The sequence below is a fragment of the Gordionus sp. m RMFG-2023 genome, chromosome 5 (genome assembly GCF_954871325.1).
Source record: "Gordionus sp. m RMFG-2023 chromosome 5, tfGorSpeb1-WG-v2, whole genome shotgun sequence".
Taxonomy (NCBI): domain Eukaryota; kingdom Metazoa; phylum Nematomorpha; class Gordioida; order Chordodea; family Parachordodidae; genus Gordionus; species Gordionus sp. m RMFG-2023.
In genome coordinates, this window is record NC_088779.1 from 20,130,439 (window position 1) to 20,148,547 (window position 18,109).

At 27.6% G+C, this 18,109-nt stretch overlaps 1 protein-coding gene across 1 annotated transcript in view; it reads left to right on the plus strand.

Annotated features, from left to right (window-relative positions):
• Window positions 1-4,981, plus strand: part of LOC135930232 (uncharacterized) — a 38,440-nt gene extending 33,459 nt beyond the window's left edge. Inside the window, exons 19-31 of the mRNA XM_065467015.1 lie at window positions 94-451; window positions 496-672; window positions 921-1,019; window positions 2,124-2,275; window positions 2,337-2,439; window positions 2,630-2,653; window positions 2,713-2,766; window positions 2,819-2,955; window positions 3,021-3,412; window positions 3,460-3,669; window positions 3,727-4,585; window positions 4,637-4,766; window positions 4,820-4,981. Coding sequence (XP_065323087.1) covers window positions 94-451; window positions 496-672; window positions 921-1,019; window positions 2,124-2,275; window positions 2,337-2,439; window positions 2,630-2,653; window positions 2,713-2,766; window positions 2,819-2,955; window positions 3,021-3,412; window positions 3,460-3,669; window positions 3,727-4,585; window positions 4,637-4,766; window positions 4,820-4,927 — 2,803 coding nt within the window. The 3' untranslated portion in view covers window positions 4,928-4,981. The remainder of the gene's footprint in view (window positions 1-93; window positions 452-495; window positions 673-920; window positions 1,020-2,123; window positions 2,276-2,336; window positions 2,440-2,629; window positions 2,654-2,712; window positions 2,767-2,818; window positions 2,956-3,020; window positions 3,413-3,459; window positions 3,670-3,726; window positions 4,586-4,636; window positions 4,767-4,819) is intronic.
• Window positions 4,982-18,109: the final 13,128 nt, after the last annotated feature.

An 18,109-nucleotide genomic window follows, 5' to 3' on the forward strand; every position in this document is an offset into this window, starting at 1 on the left:
AAAAAAAATCATTTGATAATAGTTCAATTCTTAAACCTTATTATAGAAATTATGAGATTTATGAATTGGATAATGACATATATTTTATTTTAGAGAACAATCAGACGAGCACACTTCACCGACTATAAATGTTGACGAAAATCAGTCCTATGGAAATTGTCTATTTCTTAAATCCCCTTTCGCTCACCCAAGCAGCAAAACCACTTTCGCGACACAAAGTTCAACCTCGAATCTACTTTGCAGCCACAACAACGAAGAATTTATTGATGGAATCGCTAACATTAATGATGTGAACACAAACGAAATATCTAATTCATTTTACCAAAACTTGAGTCTAAATGCCTTGGTTATTCATTATTCCTTGATATTACCACAGGGAAATGATATCCACAGCGATGATTTTATATACAATAAAGTCTATTGGGCCAGTTTTTCTAGCAGTTCTTCTCAAGTAAATTTTTAGTTGATTTATAAAAAAAACAATATTTATTTTAGAAAATTGTGCTATTTACCGATAAAAGCTCTCTGGCGAAATATTATGGCACTAGCAGGAGAACTTTGTTGGTACCTTCCTTTGAAATAACATTGGTTCAATTAAAAAATTTAGGAATATCTGTCATTGGCCCATCATCCGAAGAATTATCTTATATTACAATATTACCTAATATCAAAGTAATGAAATACATTTATTAAGAGTTTATACTGTTATTACTAATAATTATATCAAGAAATATTTTTATAGGAATCTTTATAAATATATAAATTTACATTCAGTACTGTTTCGATAAAATGTATAATTGAGAAATTAAGTCCTAGTATTTTATATTATTTTAAAAATTTAATTAAAAACCTCAAAGCAAAACAATCCTAAGCTTGTAATTATGAATAATAGCTAATATATATTTTTTTATATGTCGTAGGAAAATGCAAAATGTTTTGATGAAAAGGAGTTTTCTTATGCAATTAATTTCTCTTACAACCGTAAATGCTGTTTGCAATGCATTATTAATAATTTACAGGTAATTATTTACCATTCTTTTGACCGCCACCAATATTCAATTTTTTATAATTATGAATAATTCAACGATTTTTTAAAATAAATTGCTAAAATTTTTGTTTTGTTTCGAGAACACTTTAATATGCCTATTTGAAATTTTTTTGTTAAATCCTGATATAAATAATAAATAAGTTATTTTAAAAATAATGACTATCATTAAAAATTTTTATAAAAAAGCATTTTATTTTTTCTTTAAAAAAGTGAAAAACCAAAATTATTTAAAAAATATATAATCAGGCCAAAAGCCCTAAGAGTCAACATAAAACCCTTTAATAAATTTATTGAGAACCCACTTATTTGTGCTCCACCCCCATCCTAAAAAGACCAAACCAAACTCAAAAAAATAATTTGAAATTCCTGACATTACATGACCTGAAACGATTTTTTTTTTAAGAGAATTTTTTTATATTTCAGTATGCTTAGAAACGATCTAACTATATAAAATTGTATTTAAACTAAATATCTGCAGATGGCAAAGTTTTTAGACCCACCACAGTGGGAATTTAGTTTTTTCCTAGACCAGTTTCAATATATTTACTAAGGTTGCCTGGCTGAAATAAAGGTCTAAATCAACATATTGTTGAACGTCAAAATAAACAATTATTTATAATATATGGAAGTGGTTAAATTAAAAATAATATACTTTATAGATTGTCATCTATGAAATCAGAATTCTTAAATATATACAAATTTTTTGCCCGGCACGGCCCAAATGAATTTTTTCAGACGTTACCAGGCCCATGTGCTTAGTAGATCTCTAATTAATACATAATCTAAAAAGCATTTTTTAATATGAAAAGATTTATTTATTAATTATATGTCTGTTATTTACATTTGCATTATATATTTTGGATTAGTCTTTTTAAATAATTAAATATAATCCATTAAGCACAATAAGTTAATAAAAACATACAATTTTTATTAATCAAAATAAGAGATATTTTTCACTACATCAAAATTAAATAAAGGTATATTCCACAAAATTAACCTTTAAACATAAAATAAATATAAGTTATCGAATATCGTAACAATGACCATTTATTTTAAGTATTATTTTTAATTAAAGGTTGACAATCAAATAATTAATTCCATCTATCCATGTGTTTTGTACCCTTCTTCCACGCTAGATTTAACATCGAACTACTCAGACCCGACGCCTTTTATCAAAATAAAGTTAGATTTCGAGCTACCTGACAACTATAACTCAACCAAGATAATGTTTATATAGTTTTAATAAGATTTATTATTATTATTTCTTTTTGATATGGCTTATTTTAAGCTTTTTAGATATAATGCTACGTCCCTTCGACATAAATATAGATCGCGGGTTTTTATTCGTTGCCTGGGCCTATTACCATTTAATTGAAAAGTATTATAGAAAGGTTTTATTTAAAACATTAATTTTATAAAATTACTTATCCCTCGACCGATTAAAAAATCGTAATATTGAAATAACATGTGTGTTTTGTTAGAATAAGCAAATTCAACATCTTTTTAATTTTGCTATTTTTCAACTGGTCAGGATTTAGTAATAACACGATTTTATACGCCTATTTTTTTGTACCATTTTAGGTTATTACGACTTCAGATATCAAGGTAAAATGAATTTGTTTAAATGGAAATTACTGATAATGTTTTTATTATCATAAATTTAGAAAATCTTGAAAACATCCCTAAAAATTGAACATTTGTATATTCATCCATTAAATGTAAGTTATAAATATTCGACCTCATTGATATTGTGAAATTTAATACTATTAGGTTAACATTTGCTTTACACTCAGGGGCGAAACAAACATTCCCTTCCTTCACAAGAATGCATCTTCTAATGAAATTATAGATTTCTGTCTAGACTTTTTCGGAAGTTCGTTTGTGGATATATCCAACGTCGATGTAAAGTATACAATTATAATTTAAATCAAATACTAATTTAGTAATTTATCTTCATTTTTTTTTGTTATAGTTACTCAAAATTGACAATCAAATTTAGCGAGCAAAATATAACGGAATTGATAAGCTCGATATTCAATCATTATTTTTATCAAAGCCTCTGGCAGTCCTATATATTTGTTTTAGGACTTGATATTCTAGGAAATCCTTATACCCTTCTTAAAGATATTTCTAAAGGCATCATTGATTTGCGTGGTAATCTAAGGGGAAACTCCGATTTCACTTTAAAATTGTGTGATCAAATAAGGAAACAAAAGATAACTCAAATTTTGAAAAAACTTAAATGTAGCAATGAATTGTTAGAGTTGGAGCAGCTCAAGCCCCATATGGGTAATATCAGATTCAATCTCGTTAATAGATGGGATTTTATGCAAAAAATTATGATATTTTTATTACGTATAGCAGGTTCATCCCTTAAAATATTATAATCAATATTTATATTTTTAATAAAGGTATATTATTGGGCCCTATTTTAGCCATAAGTGAAAATTTAGCTGAAACATTAGCCATACTCTCCTTGGATAATACTTATCAGCTCTCCCGAAAAACTCTTATCAATTCTTCCTCCCATTCCATCAGACAAAATATTTGTAAATTTTTGCGTCTGTCATTCTATGGAACATATTCGGGGTTAAAAAATGTAATCAATATTTTAAATCCAGGTAGTTCTTAATTTTTTTGAAATATATATTTTTAAAATATTATATGCTCAATTTTAGCTCATATAAACCCAGCAGATATTCAAAATTTTAATAGTAATGAATTATTCAATTTAATGCACATCAAATCATCAAATTTAAATATTCCATTATATTTATCAAGCTCTTGCGACAACCTGTCATTAAATAAAGACGAAACATTTTCTTTAAATTTATTAACCATTTACGCTAAGAACAAACATTTCAAGAGATCACCAATAAATTTAGGCGACAATTCGATGAAGACTTATGCGAACCCGATACCGAATCGAAGATATTCGGATGGCAATCTTAATATCTCTCAGTGCTTAATTCCCCTCCATCGTAGATCAGAGCAAACGAGTAAGCGAATAATGTGGTTTAGAAATTTCCATTATAGGCTCGGCCAAGCCTTATTCAATGGTTTAGTGATCAAATCTATCATCAGTTTTTTGGATGCTCTTTCATTCATTGCTTACACGACTCGGCACGCCGTTAACGTGGGTGAGCCTTTGATCAAAAGACTTCGTTACCCTAGAGCCTCTAACCCTGTTCTGGGGGTTCCTTCATATGTAGGCAGCCAAGCTCTGGGTTATTCGGCCTTTATAGAAAGTTTTGGGCATACCGTTGGTATCGTCCAAAATTGTTTTCCCATATTACCACCATCCAAAAAATCAAAAAAAGTTAACGCAAGACAGATTGCTCATATTGATTTCGAGTTCAGGAAGATTAAAGTTAAGGACATATATTGCCATCAAAATCTCATCTATTTTCTCTACAGCCTAGTGGGACATGATATAAATGAATGGCATGATATGGAGAAAATGATAAGGGAGCCAGCAAAAACTAAGAAATTTTTGGAAATAAACAAAGAGGATCATCTATTAATATTGACTACGCAGTAATGATTTTTATTTTTAATCCATTAATAATATATATTTTATTTTTATAGGCACATATTGTATATCACTAAAAACAAGATTTGGGGGTATTGGCAAATAAAATGGGCAGATCAATTGATGCATATCAAAAATATAATCTTAGACCAGCCAAATAAAATTATACATTACACGGCCAAAAAAGTAACCTTACATTATGTAATCAACATAATACTTTCATCATTTAAAAAAAATAGTTAATAGAAATCGATGAAATGAATGCAAAAACGATAGACAGAAATATATTAATACCTGACCCCAAAGATTTCACATTAATTTTCAACTTTATTAAAGCTTTTGGCTGAATTTTATTTATACTAGCTATATATGGTATTATAAAATTAATCGATTCCTATCAATCGCACATATATTTTATATATTTATCGAATTTATATATAAAATGAGTTTTTTTTGAAAAGTATATATAGTGATATTAAATACAATATTTGTACAACGATAACACATTTAATTCCTTTTATTTTCCATTAACAAATCAATGGGCAGATCGTATTTCATCAATCGATTGTAAAAAGATTTGTCCAAAAAATTTTCATGCGTTACTAAAAGTGATTTCCCATGAATAATGACGGAAGTAAATATAGAAGAAAGTTTGGGTATTTTAACGTCGTTTAAGGTAAAATAGCATGTTTTAGTGAAAGGGGGGATGAATCTAAAAATTTGGTAAGATAATTTATCGTTTTTATCTATGGACATACTCAAAACGTATCTTTTAGCTAGGATATGTATGAGAAAGGGATTCAGTATGAATACACTGTATACGCTTCCCAACAATGCCGTGAGAGCTATAGGTATATCCTGGCAAAATTCCAATAATTTAGGCGAAATAACTAAACTCAAGATCGATGAGTTAAGGGTCATAATTTTCAATGCCAAAATTGAATTTTTCATGCTACCCTTGTAAATCAATGTAGAATTAGATAATTCTTCTTTTTTTATCGGGTTTGATTTGAGGCTAGAAAATAGTAGCAGACGATTAGGAGAGTGTTGTTTATATAATATGTTTAGGCGGCTATAACTGTTGCATGAAGTAATTCGTTTAAGCAAAAATAAGCTCTAGAAATAAAAAAATTTTATTTGTTAAAAACGAAAAAGAAATAATGAAAAACATAATTATTTCGACATCTCTGGTTGACAGAGCTATTTTGGTTTGTCATGGGTAGAAAAGGTCAACGTTCACTTTTTTAAGACAGGACGCGTCCCAAAAAAAACTATGCTTGGGGCAAAACGCGTTAGTTAGACTCTCTTCTAACTTTTGTGTCAGAAAATTTTACATCATAAATTATAATTAATGAAACATGTTATCAGGGCCTTAGCCAGGAATTTTCAGCTAGGGGGGCCATATGCTCACTTGAGGGGGCCACTATTTTTTTAAAATCAAACAAATAAATATGCATTCATAGAAATTTTTTCCTATTTTTATTAAAAATTTAATAACATAATACTATAATATGAATATACAAAACAAAATAATACTATAATATGCATATACAAAACAAAATATTACTATAATAGAATACGGCGATTTTTATTTTTAAATTTTAATATAAATGAACTAAAGGATAAATTCTGCGTTATTTTTTTTCATACGCCATTAATACTAAATTTTGTTTACGTTTATCCTTCATAGACTCTCTACTGCTCGATAAAACTCTCTTTAATGTAGAGAACGAGGCCTCACAAAAAGCCGTTGATATCCCAATGATTATCGCTGCTGAGTAGCATTTATATAATTCTTTACATGATTATATTTTTTTATACAAAATATGTAAGATATTTTCAAAATTATGATTATCTATAGCTTCCGAAGCTAGCAATCCTTTTGCTATCTTCATTTCATGATGTAACGTTTCCATATTTAAGTTTAATAATGATTTTAATGGGGCCATTTTATCTGATAAAAAATAATCAGGGTCAAAGGGGGACAATGTATTAAAATATGAAAGAAGATTATAATCATCTTGTGTAAATCTGTCTAAAAACCGATCAACACAATTATCAATAATTTCATAATAAATCCTTTTAAACGAACTCCAATTGGAGTCTTTTTAACAATTAAATTGTAATTTGCTATAAAAAATCTTGAAAATTTATAGGCGTTTTAAGTACCCTTAATGATTTTTGGGGAGTGAGATTAAATTTTGCTAAAAGTTTTTCAGCCTTAATTATAATCAAATCAACAGAATTATCACTTCTTTTATTTTTTATATTGATCGTAGAATCAATACAATTTTTAGCATCCACTAAATTAGTACCTACTGATTGTAGATACTTATTTAGTGGATCTATTGTTATTAATATCTCATAAATTATAATGGCTAATACAAAGTAATTTATATTAATGCATTGAGATAAAAGACTATCTAGTCTTTTATGAGTGGAAACCTCTGAATTAAGAGTAAAGTAAAATATTATCACCAATAGCCTCAAAATTCTCATAAATGATGCGAGATGTTTCCAAATGACCAGTCCACCTCTGGTCTAAAAGTCTCTTAAGATTATGGCCTATATATTTACAAGATACGTTAAAACGCCTAAAAAAATTATACAATGCATTGGATAAATTAAAAAAATTAGAAATAATAACATTATTTTACCAATTTTGAACCACAAGATGCAACTTGTGGTTGTAACAATGTATAAAAGGAACTTTTTTAGTAATTTTTTTTGGATTTGCACTCCTCCATTTCGGCCAGACATAACGTTTGCACCATCATATGCCTGGCTTATTATATTCTTTGAATTAATATTTAAGTCACTAAGTTGCTTTAAAATGCAATCATGATGCTTTCAGCAGAAAGACACTCTAAATTAATAATTCCTATTAAATTTTCTTGGACTTCTCCAGAAAAAATGTAACGAATAATTATGCTCAGGTTTTCACAACCTGATGCATCTTTTGTTTCATAAGCCCTAAGGCAAAAAAAAGGCATCTCGCTTTTGTTATATTTAACAGAAATATATTCAAGCACCATATCTGCCATGATAGATATTACTTCATTTTGTATCTGAGGTAATGTATATTGGGCATTTTTGGGAATAAATTTCATAATCTTATTTAATTCTGGATCTATTTGAATCATGTATGAAAACATTGCTATAAATAATCCATAAGAATAAATTATTTTTTCATCATTTGCAGCAACTATAATTTGTGTCGAACCAGTGCCATGAAAAGGTATCTCCTGTATGCTAAGAAATAAAAAATAATATAAAGGTATTGCCCAACCCTATAGATATTAGTTTTTGCTCATATATCATATGAGTCATGGTCAAATAATTCTTTAATAGAAATTTTCTGATGTAATAATACTACTAGTTTGTAGAGGTTGTGATGTTGCTTGACATTTGTTTAACTTAAAATAAGAATTAATGACTGATTAATGTTTCTTCATAATTTTAAAATAACCGCTGTAAAATGAAATAACTCATTATATATTATAATAATAATAATAATGTGATACCTATATGTTATACACAAGCACACATGAAAATAAATGGATGAATGATGATTTAATATTGGGTAAAATAAAAATAAAACAGGATAGAAAGAAATTTACAAACTAGACATGTTTTTTGAATAAATATTCAAAATTTATCTTAAAAATATAAAAATAATCAATTCTAAAAATTTTTTCAAATTTGGGGGGCCAGGTGGGGCCAAAAATTTTTTTGAAGGAGCTCCCCCCCCCCCCGGGCCCCCCTAGGCTACGGCCCTGCATGTTATATATATAAATACATTTGTGGATAGGGTATTTTTAGTCTAAGATTATGAGAGCTTGAAGGTGATTCAAGAATGTTTGAATAAACCACAATTTTATAATTATTTTCAGGCTTGTGAACCTGAATTTCGAGTTCAGAATTTTAAAAATTGTTTAGTTTAAATATTTTGATAACACAGATCAAACAGGGACCGTTGGAGAACCCAGAGTATTTTTGGACCAGTGCTTGGGCCCCTTTTAGATAATAAGTTTGTTATTAAAATTTCTGTTAACAAGCCTGACTATTTCAAGATTGGGTTGTAAAATATCAATTTATTAAAAATGGGTAATCTATGCATTCTTCTATTTCTAATCATTATCATAAATTTCTTCTTCCATTTATAAAATGTGCAAAGGATTATAAAAGATGCTTATTTTCGAAAAGCATAATTTTTTTTAAATAAAATTCTGGCTAAGTTATATGTTATAATTTTTTTTTATTAATCTTTTTTGAAAGACACGTCCCACCCATGATGAAAGTTGACCTTCTCTAGTGATAAGAATATCCTATCTAAGTGAAATGCTACATATGATTCAAAAACGATTTCATAGATTTTAAAGAATGCTCATAAAAGTATATTTGATATTTAGGCGTGATCCATTTTTTTCCTATATTAAAATAGATTAAATTACAATTTGTTTTTTTATAATTTTTAATTAACTCATTTGCTAATATGAGTTAATTTTTTTATAATTTTTAATTAACTGATTTGCTAATATAAGGTGTCAAGGCAATATATAAAAATTACAGCTCATGAAAGGTAGAAAAAAAATGCAACAAATAAAAACTGGAAGAAATAATGGTAAATAGCAAAACAGAAAAGAATTGGATAAATTTATGTTTTTTTCCTTTATAAAAAATTATTACAGTCTGAGTCGGGCAACTTCTACAAAGTTATTTTACAGGTGGGCTGGGAAAAAATTTATGAGCAAAGCTGACCTGATATATATTGATGTAGCCTTCATTATATTTTTTTTATAAGGATTGTATATAACAAAAACAAGATTTATTTTTTTCTTTAAGACCCAAAATATCATGATATATGCCCATTCCAGAACATGGCCCATAAATTATTTCAAAAAATTTTTAAATTAGGATAGGATAAAAAAAATTTTTTTACAAAACCTGGGCCAATTTAAAAAAATTAAATCTAAAATTACATCAATGGAAAATTTTATAATGAATTATTTAATAGCTAATCTTTAATTTTAACAATTTAGAAAATTATTAAAAATATTCTAAAAATCTGCACCAGGTCTTAAAATAATAAACACATTGAGTTCTTGGTTTGCCTCAAAAATGAATAATCCTGGTTGACTAGGTTATAATAATTTACAAAAAAGTCTGGACTAGATTTGAAAATAGATATTTTTATCCAACTTGGCTGGCATAAAAATTGAGTTCCTGGCACATGATAGTTTACATATATAAAGAATTGAACAATTGGTCCACTTTTGGTGAAAATATATTAAATGCTATCTAATTATTTTCGAAAACTTTAATACAAAATCAGTTAGAAGATTCAAAATTATAGCAAATGCTGACATTAATATTTAAAATAATAAATTTATTCTAACTGTAATTATATAATAATTTGTAAATGCCAAAATTGTACAAAAATTATAATTAAGTTTTTAATAGATGGCTATATAGATTTAATAATAAAGGAATTATACAATATTTTTTAATTTTCTATACCATGTTGTTTGGATAACTGAGATTTTCGTTGATACTAAGTTTAGAGAGCAACCATAATTTGGTCGATAAATAGCTATTGAATAATTAGTATTAATTTATTTAAAATAAGCAACTTTAGTGACAAAGCCCTTGGAAACATTGCTACTCTTGCAATTTTTTTTAAGAAACTACTTAATATTATTTTTATACTTGATTACTATTTTTACTCATTGGGCAAATTAACAAGAAAGAAATTGCGCAATTTAATTTTGATTGTGAAAACAAACAAATTATCTTTATTTCCATAATAGAACCATTTGAATGTTAAAAAAATACGTGATACGGGATATATAGCGCTTTTGCTCTCTGAATTTTAAAGTTCAACAGAGTTATGCTAGGTTTTCCTCATTTCCATTGGAACAAATTTAATTTGGGTGTAAAGAGATCTCCTCATATTTGGGTTGGGTCGGCTTGGCCGAAAACCCAGCAAGGTTTGAGCCGAAAAAAACGACCTTAAACCCGAGCCAACCCATTTAGCCATAGACCAGACCCGACCCGACCCGACCTAATGGGCCACATGAGCCGACCCATTGGGCCGACCCGATGAGTCGGCTTGCTGGGTCGGATTGTTGGGTCGGCTTGCTGGGTCGGATTGTTGGGTCGGCTTGATGGGTCGGCTTGTTGGGTCGGCTTGGTGGGTCGGCTTGATGGGTCGGCTTGCTGGGTCGGCTTGCTGGGTCGGCTTGCTGGGTCGGCTTGTTGGGTCCGCTTGTTGGGTCGGCTTGTTGGGTCGGCTTGTTGGGTCGGCTTGTTGGGTCGGCTTGTTGGGTCGGCTTGTTGGGTCGGCTTGTTGGGTCGGCTTGTTGGGTCGGCTTGTTGGGTCGGCTTGTTGGGTCGGCTTGTTGGGTCTGCTTGTTGGGTTGACTTGATGGGTTGGCTTGCTGTGTCGGCTTGATGGGTCGGCTTGTTGGGTCGGCTTGCTGGGTCGGCTTGTTGGGTCGGCTTGCTGGGTCGGCTTGTTTCGTTGGCTTGCAGGGTCGGCTTGCTGGGTCAGCTTGCTGGGTCGGCTTGCGTTAAAATTTGTCATAATCGTCATCTTTAGGTTTTTTCGAATTTTTTTGAAACAAATAGGTAAAAATATATGTTGTGAACATGTTAAATTAAATTTTTAGTGAATATGTACCTTAGAAAAGTGACAATTGTCATAATCGTCATTTTTAAGTTTTGTCGAATTTTTTTGAAGCAAATAGGTAAAAATATATATTGTAAACATGTTAAATTAAATTTTCAGTGAATATGTACCTTAGAAAAGTGACAATTGTCATAATCGTCATTTTTAAGTTTTTTCGAATTTCTTTGAAGCAAATAGGTAAAAATATATATTAACATGTTATATTAAATTTTCAGTGAATATGTACCTTAGAAAAGTGACAATTGTCATAATCGTCATTTTTAAGTTTTTTCGATTTTGAAGCAAATAGGTAAAAATATATATATTAACATGTTATATTAAATTTTCAGTGAATATGTACCTAGGAAAGTGACAATTGTCATAATCGTCATTTTTAAGTTTTTTCGAATTTTTTTGAAGCAAATAGGTAAAAATATATATTGTAAACATGTTATATTAAATTTTCAGTGAATATGTACCTTAGAAAAGTGACAATTGTCATAATCGTCATTTTTAAGTTTTTTCGAATTTTTTTGAAGCAAATAGGTAAAAATATATAATGCAAACATGTTTAATTAAATTTTCAGTGAATATGTACCTTAGAAAAGTGACAATTGTCATAATCGTCATTTTTAAGTTTTGTCGAATTTTTTTGAAGCAAATAGGTGAAAATATATATTGTAAACATGTTAAATTAAATTTTCAGTGAATATGTACCTTAGAAAAGTGACAATTGTCATAATCGTCATTTTTAAGTTTTTTCGAATTTTTTTGAAGCAAATAGGTAAAAATATATATTGTAAACATGTTATATTAAATTTTCAGTGAATATGTACCTTAGAAAAGTGACAATTGTCATAATCGTCATTTTTAAGTTTTGTCGAATTTTTTTGAAGCAAATAGGTAAAAATATATATTGTAAACATGTTAAATTAAATTTTCAGTGAATATGTACCTTAGAAAAGTGACAATTGTCATAATCGTCATCTTTAAGTTTTTTTAAACTTTCTTTTAATCTTAGTGGTTTTTAATATTATAAAGTTCAAAAATTTTATTTTTTTTAACACCACGCTTGAAATGTAAAAATTAAAAAAACATTTTTTATGTTTAAAGTCTTGTAAAAAGTTTTGGATATTTATAGATTTTCTAAAACCATTGGATCTAGTAATAAGGTGTCACTGCAATTATATTTTATTCCAATGAGGAAAATTTTATTTAAAATTGTTTTAAGCCTATTTAAAAAAATTTTGATATTGGAAAGATGTTATAAAATATTTGGATTCAGTAAGAAATTTTTTCTTTCATTACTTTTTGACTCCACCCTTAAAAATCTAGAAATATAAAATAAATTATACTTATTTTCAGACTAGTAAAAAGTTTTTATAATTAGAAAAATATTTCTAAATCTCTAATATTGATACTGCTATTATATTTCATTCTTTTTTTTTTAACTTGAACTTAGTTTATAATATTTGGTATTAGATATGAGTGGTATATCATTTGAAACTTTTTAAAGGATTGCTAGATAATAGGAAAATACAGGGAAAATTGAGCAAGGAACTCATTTTTAAATTTAAGACATTCAGATATATTTTTTCTAATCTTATAAAAAGATTAAGTAATATGTAACTACTATAAATTTTTTATATCAAATTTGATTTGAAACACAAGATTTTAATTATTATTTGATTTAAGATCATGGATATAATTCTTGACAAATTTTAAATTATTTTTCATAATTTCTGAGTTTTACAAATATTTTGTTTACATATCACGATTGTTAAAGCGAGTGTTAGCGGGCCTTGCTAAACCCCCTAAATACATTCTACCACTATTGCATCATTATAAATTTTAATTGATTTTTTTTCTTTGGTAATTTTGTGGATGACTTATGCAAAATCAAAATATTCATACTTAAGAATGAATATCATAGAAAAAATTTGGAAAACATTTAGATCTTCAGAGATACTACTAATTAGGAATTAAAATTTTTTTATCTATAAACCCCCCCCCCCCCCTTTTCTTTTTAGAAATATTAACTATTATTATTTTTAAAATGATATATTTATTATTCATTTATCGGAAGTAGGTTCTTATATTTTATAAGTAAAAATTTACAAATGCAAAATAAATAAGGCACATTTTCATATCTTTATTATTTTCATAAATAAAAAATAAAAATTATATGAAATCAAATAACAAATAATTGAAAAATAACAAATTATACAAAAAATTCGTCACGCAAATTTAAAACATTAACATCCCATGAATTTATACATAGGCATTGTTTTAACGTTGAGGATTCCTCTTCTTAGTAATGGTTGCGCCGGCTCGAGAAAAAATACGTTCGCTTGCTACGGACGTAGTTTGTTCGCATAAGTAATCCTTGGCCATTGTCGACAGCTTTGGAAAACAATTAGCGTTTCGAGACCACCAATCTATAATATCAACAGAGGTTTGAGCAACCGGATCTGTTAAATATTCTTCGATTTCTTCTCCGTCTAAATTTGGCATAATGTATGATTTCCTTAATATAAAATATTTAAATTAAATTAAATATTTATTATATAATCAAATCCATTGTAAAACCTTGTAACAAACATATTTTAAAAATGCCTATTTTGCAACTATATGCTTTATTAATTTTATAAGTTCTTAAGTCTCTATTTTTAAATGTTTAATAAATATTTATATTAACTCAAATAACTATCATAATTTTTGTTTAATGTAAGCATAATATTTAAATTTAGTCACTCCAATATAGCTTCAAAAATGTTTGTTAGAAGTTTTTATGAGTATTCTATATAATTAAGTATTTATATTTACCTTCTTAACTCATTCAGAATACTGACAGACATTAGATTGGATTCATTATTATCCTCCTCCTCGAAATCATATATTGATTTCGATGTACCATAATCATCAAATACTTTTTTGAATTTTTCATAAAACCCAAGGTTATTTATGAAATTTGGTAAAAATGTTTTCTTAATTCTTGGATCAAGAAATGATGATGCATAATTTGAAAATGTGGTGAAATATTCGATATAAATATTACATTTTTCTTTCATTATATTAGCAGCACTTTTTATAATTATATTTTTATGTGATTGGGCATTAAGCGATAAAGAATTCGCTATATTATCTAAATATAATGCTGACATCCCAATTGTAGATGTTGACGCCGAACTTATTTCACACGTGATTTTATAGAATGGATATAAAAATGACTCTAGCTCAATCAATAACTTAGTCTCCTCTTGGTTCAAATTATCTTTATTGGGTAAATATCGCCTACTTATATTAATGATGGCATCTATATTCTATTAAAATATGATTATAAAAAATATCAAATAATAAAATATTACTTTATTAACAGTAGTTATCATTAAATACATACTGTTCCATCTAGTGGCTATATCTAGTGGTATCCTACAACCTCCACTTAAATTGATATACTCTTGCATAAACTTTGAGCTTTTATGCATTTTGCTAATTAAAATATGTATTTTGGCAAGATGAGTAGATAAGCTGTCTAAGCCCGCTTGAACGATAATATTAATTACGTGTGCTAAGCATCTATTATTATTTGCATTGGCGTTACCATTATTTATGAAATAATCTACTAACAAATCGGCAGCTACTATAACATTTGCAGCATTATCATGGGTTATAGATAATATTTTTTTTTCAATTTGGAATTCCTCAAGAGTTGATATTATCAACTCAAATATATCTATTCCCGTGTGAGGATGCGGGAATTCTATTATATCTAGTAAAAAATTTTTCAACTTCCAATCCTTATTTATAAAATGGACTGTTAGTGCACAATATGATAGAGAATTTAGCCCAGTCCAGATATCTGTAGTTAATGATAACTGACATTCTTCTTGATTCAAAATGTTTATTATATTGTTTTTGGCACAATTATATAATGAGCCTAGGTGCTTGATGGCAGTTTGCCTGCACCATATTTTGACATTCTTATTTAAATATCTAAATATGTCCTTAAAATATTGACTATCTATTGTATGAAAGGCAATATTATTTTTTATCAAATATCGAAGTATTAATTTATTACAATACAAATTTTCATCAGCAGTTAATTTCCTAGAACCATATAATGTATCGGGTACTTTAATAGATACAGTGGATAGGGATTCTGGGTGTGAAGTTATTATGTGTTTTCGCAAATTGGCTAAAAATATAAATAAACTTTAGACATTAAAAATTCATTATTATTTTTTATATCTTATTTAGTAATTCAAAATTATGATCAAAAAAACCAAACAAGATCTTATTTAGTGTTGTACAAAGGCCAAGTCGGCTCCGTTTATTTATTATTTAAATATTTTGAAATAATTAATTTAAATATATATATATATATATTAAAAAATATTAAGAATGCTATAAAAAAAAATTATGTATAAAATATTAAAACATATTTCAGAGACCTGCAAAGGTTTTATTTCCACGGCCCGTCCCGATCGATTTTTTTGAAAATTTTTTTTTAGGCCCAGCATTCATTTAAAAAATTATTTTGGCCCTGCCTGGATTTTTTAATTATATTCGACCTGGTGTTATATATAAAAATTCACCTATTCGGTATTTTACCGTATTTTTCAGCGAGAATAAATCATTTAATAAGCATATTTATTTTATCTTTTAAACAAATATTTATATTACAAATTGATACTATAAAAAATTTGTTATATAATAAATTGTATTTGTGGTAATTTTAATTAGTTTATAAAAAATACATGGTAAAAAATAGTGTTGTTAAATGGCTCGATTTGAGCCGATTTTTAAAAACGGCTAACTCAAAATTTTATCCATAAAATTATTAGGCAAAACCGGAAATTTTGATGATAGATGCCACAAAGGTATGGAAATCTATAAGCTAAATCTCGAGGCTTAGGCAATATTTACCTGTCTAAAATATAGTTAGCCGTTTTTAAAAATCAGATCAAATCGAGTAGTTGAACAACATTAGTAAAACGCTAAAAGTTTGAGAATATATAATATTGTATTATAAAAGAAATAACAGTGTTATTTATAAAAATAAAACTAATATTCATAAAAATGTAAGATAAATTTTTCTTTTAAATATTTTAGATTACATTGACAAATATAATTCATCGGGTATCTAAAAAAAATTTTAGGCTTAAAACAAACAAATTTTGATATTACAATCTATTCAAGGTATCTGTCATTTTCAATAGAATTGGTTAATTTTATTTTATTATACTAATTTTTAAAATTTATTTAGATTAATATTAATAGTGACAAAGAGGAAGAGAAAGAAGTAATAATCAATGAAGCATCAACAAGTTCCGACATTGTTTATTCATGACAATTTATAGAGCATATTTTAAAAAATATTTCAAAATAATGAAAACATATCTTCTATGTCTACCAAAAAATATGAAAATTTTAGTTAGCATTACCTCAACTTGCAAGTTGCAACATTGCAGCCATTTTCAGTTGTTGAAAATCTTTCATTTATAAAAATAATCAAAACATTAGCTCCACAAAAAAATATAATTTGCCGACATACAGTTGTTGGCCGATTTTTTCAGCAACCCATAGCAGCAGATATGATTGTTTAATGATTTAAAATTTGATGCAAATTTTAAATTATTTTTTCAAAAAGTCGAGATTTTAGTATTTTTAAGCGCCGAAAGACTTAGTAGTATAGCTAAAAATGTCTTTACAAATAAACGAGGGTGCTTTAATGACCAAAATTTTGAAAATATTTTATTACTGAAATAAATAATTATTTATAATCATATATTTTAAATTAAAATCTAGTGTTGTTAAACGGCTTGAGCCGATTTTTTTAAAAGCTGAAAACGAGCTGTTTAACAACAATATTAAAATCTAAAAATCATTATTTTAGTTATATTTTGATAAATATGATAACGAGTCAATATTTTTAGTTCATTTCATTAATTTTTACAATAGAATCTAATTTAAGATTATACAAACTATATTAGTAGTGTTTGCAAAAGTCCGGTCGGACGTCGGGCCGACGGTCCGGTCCAAGTCGGTCCCATCATGCTCTTGTGTCTAATGGGACGGTCCGGTTCCACAACACGGTTCTGTGTTCCGGTCCGATTGAAGACCGATTAAAGAAAATAAAAGTTTACAATACTATGATTAAATTAAATTTTTGGAAATGATTGAATACATAAATCCTAATATTAAAGTGTTCACTTATAATACCTTTCGAAAAAAAAAATTCTAAACAATTACCTAAGTAAAATGAGTCATATTATATTCATACTAGCAAAATTGCCAGGAAAAACTTTTGTAGCTTAATAAAAAAAATTATATGGGACCGACCGGACCGAACCGATAGTCACACGGTCCGGTCTCATTTGACTTCGGTCCATTATTCCGATCTTATTTTAGAAAAAAGGGACCGGACCATTGCAAACACTATATATAAGAGTATAATAAAAATTGTATCTATATCTAGATAAATTTTCAGACGATGTATCCGTATCTAGATCCATTTAAAAAGTATCTATTAACAACTCTGATATAATTGATTTTTGAGTAGGTATTTTATATTTAACATGTATATTTTATTTTATAGTGCTATATATATCTATATTTAATACAAGATATATATGTGCAATGAATATGATTTTAGATGATCAATTTAAAACAAAATATTTAAGTATGATGTCATACTATTATTTTTTTAAAAATGTAAATAGTTAGTTATAAAAATCATATAATTTGAAGAAACCATTTAAGACAAATGAGGCCGTTATAAATGAATGCCCACGAGGCCGTATCGTAACGAGTCCGCCCCCTGCCGGCGCGGTTTAAATTTTTTAAATTATTATGC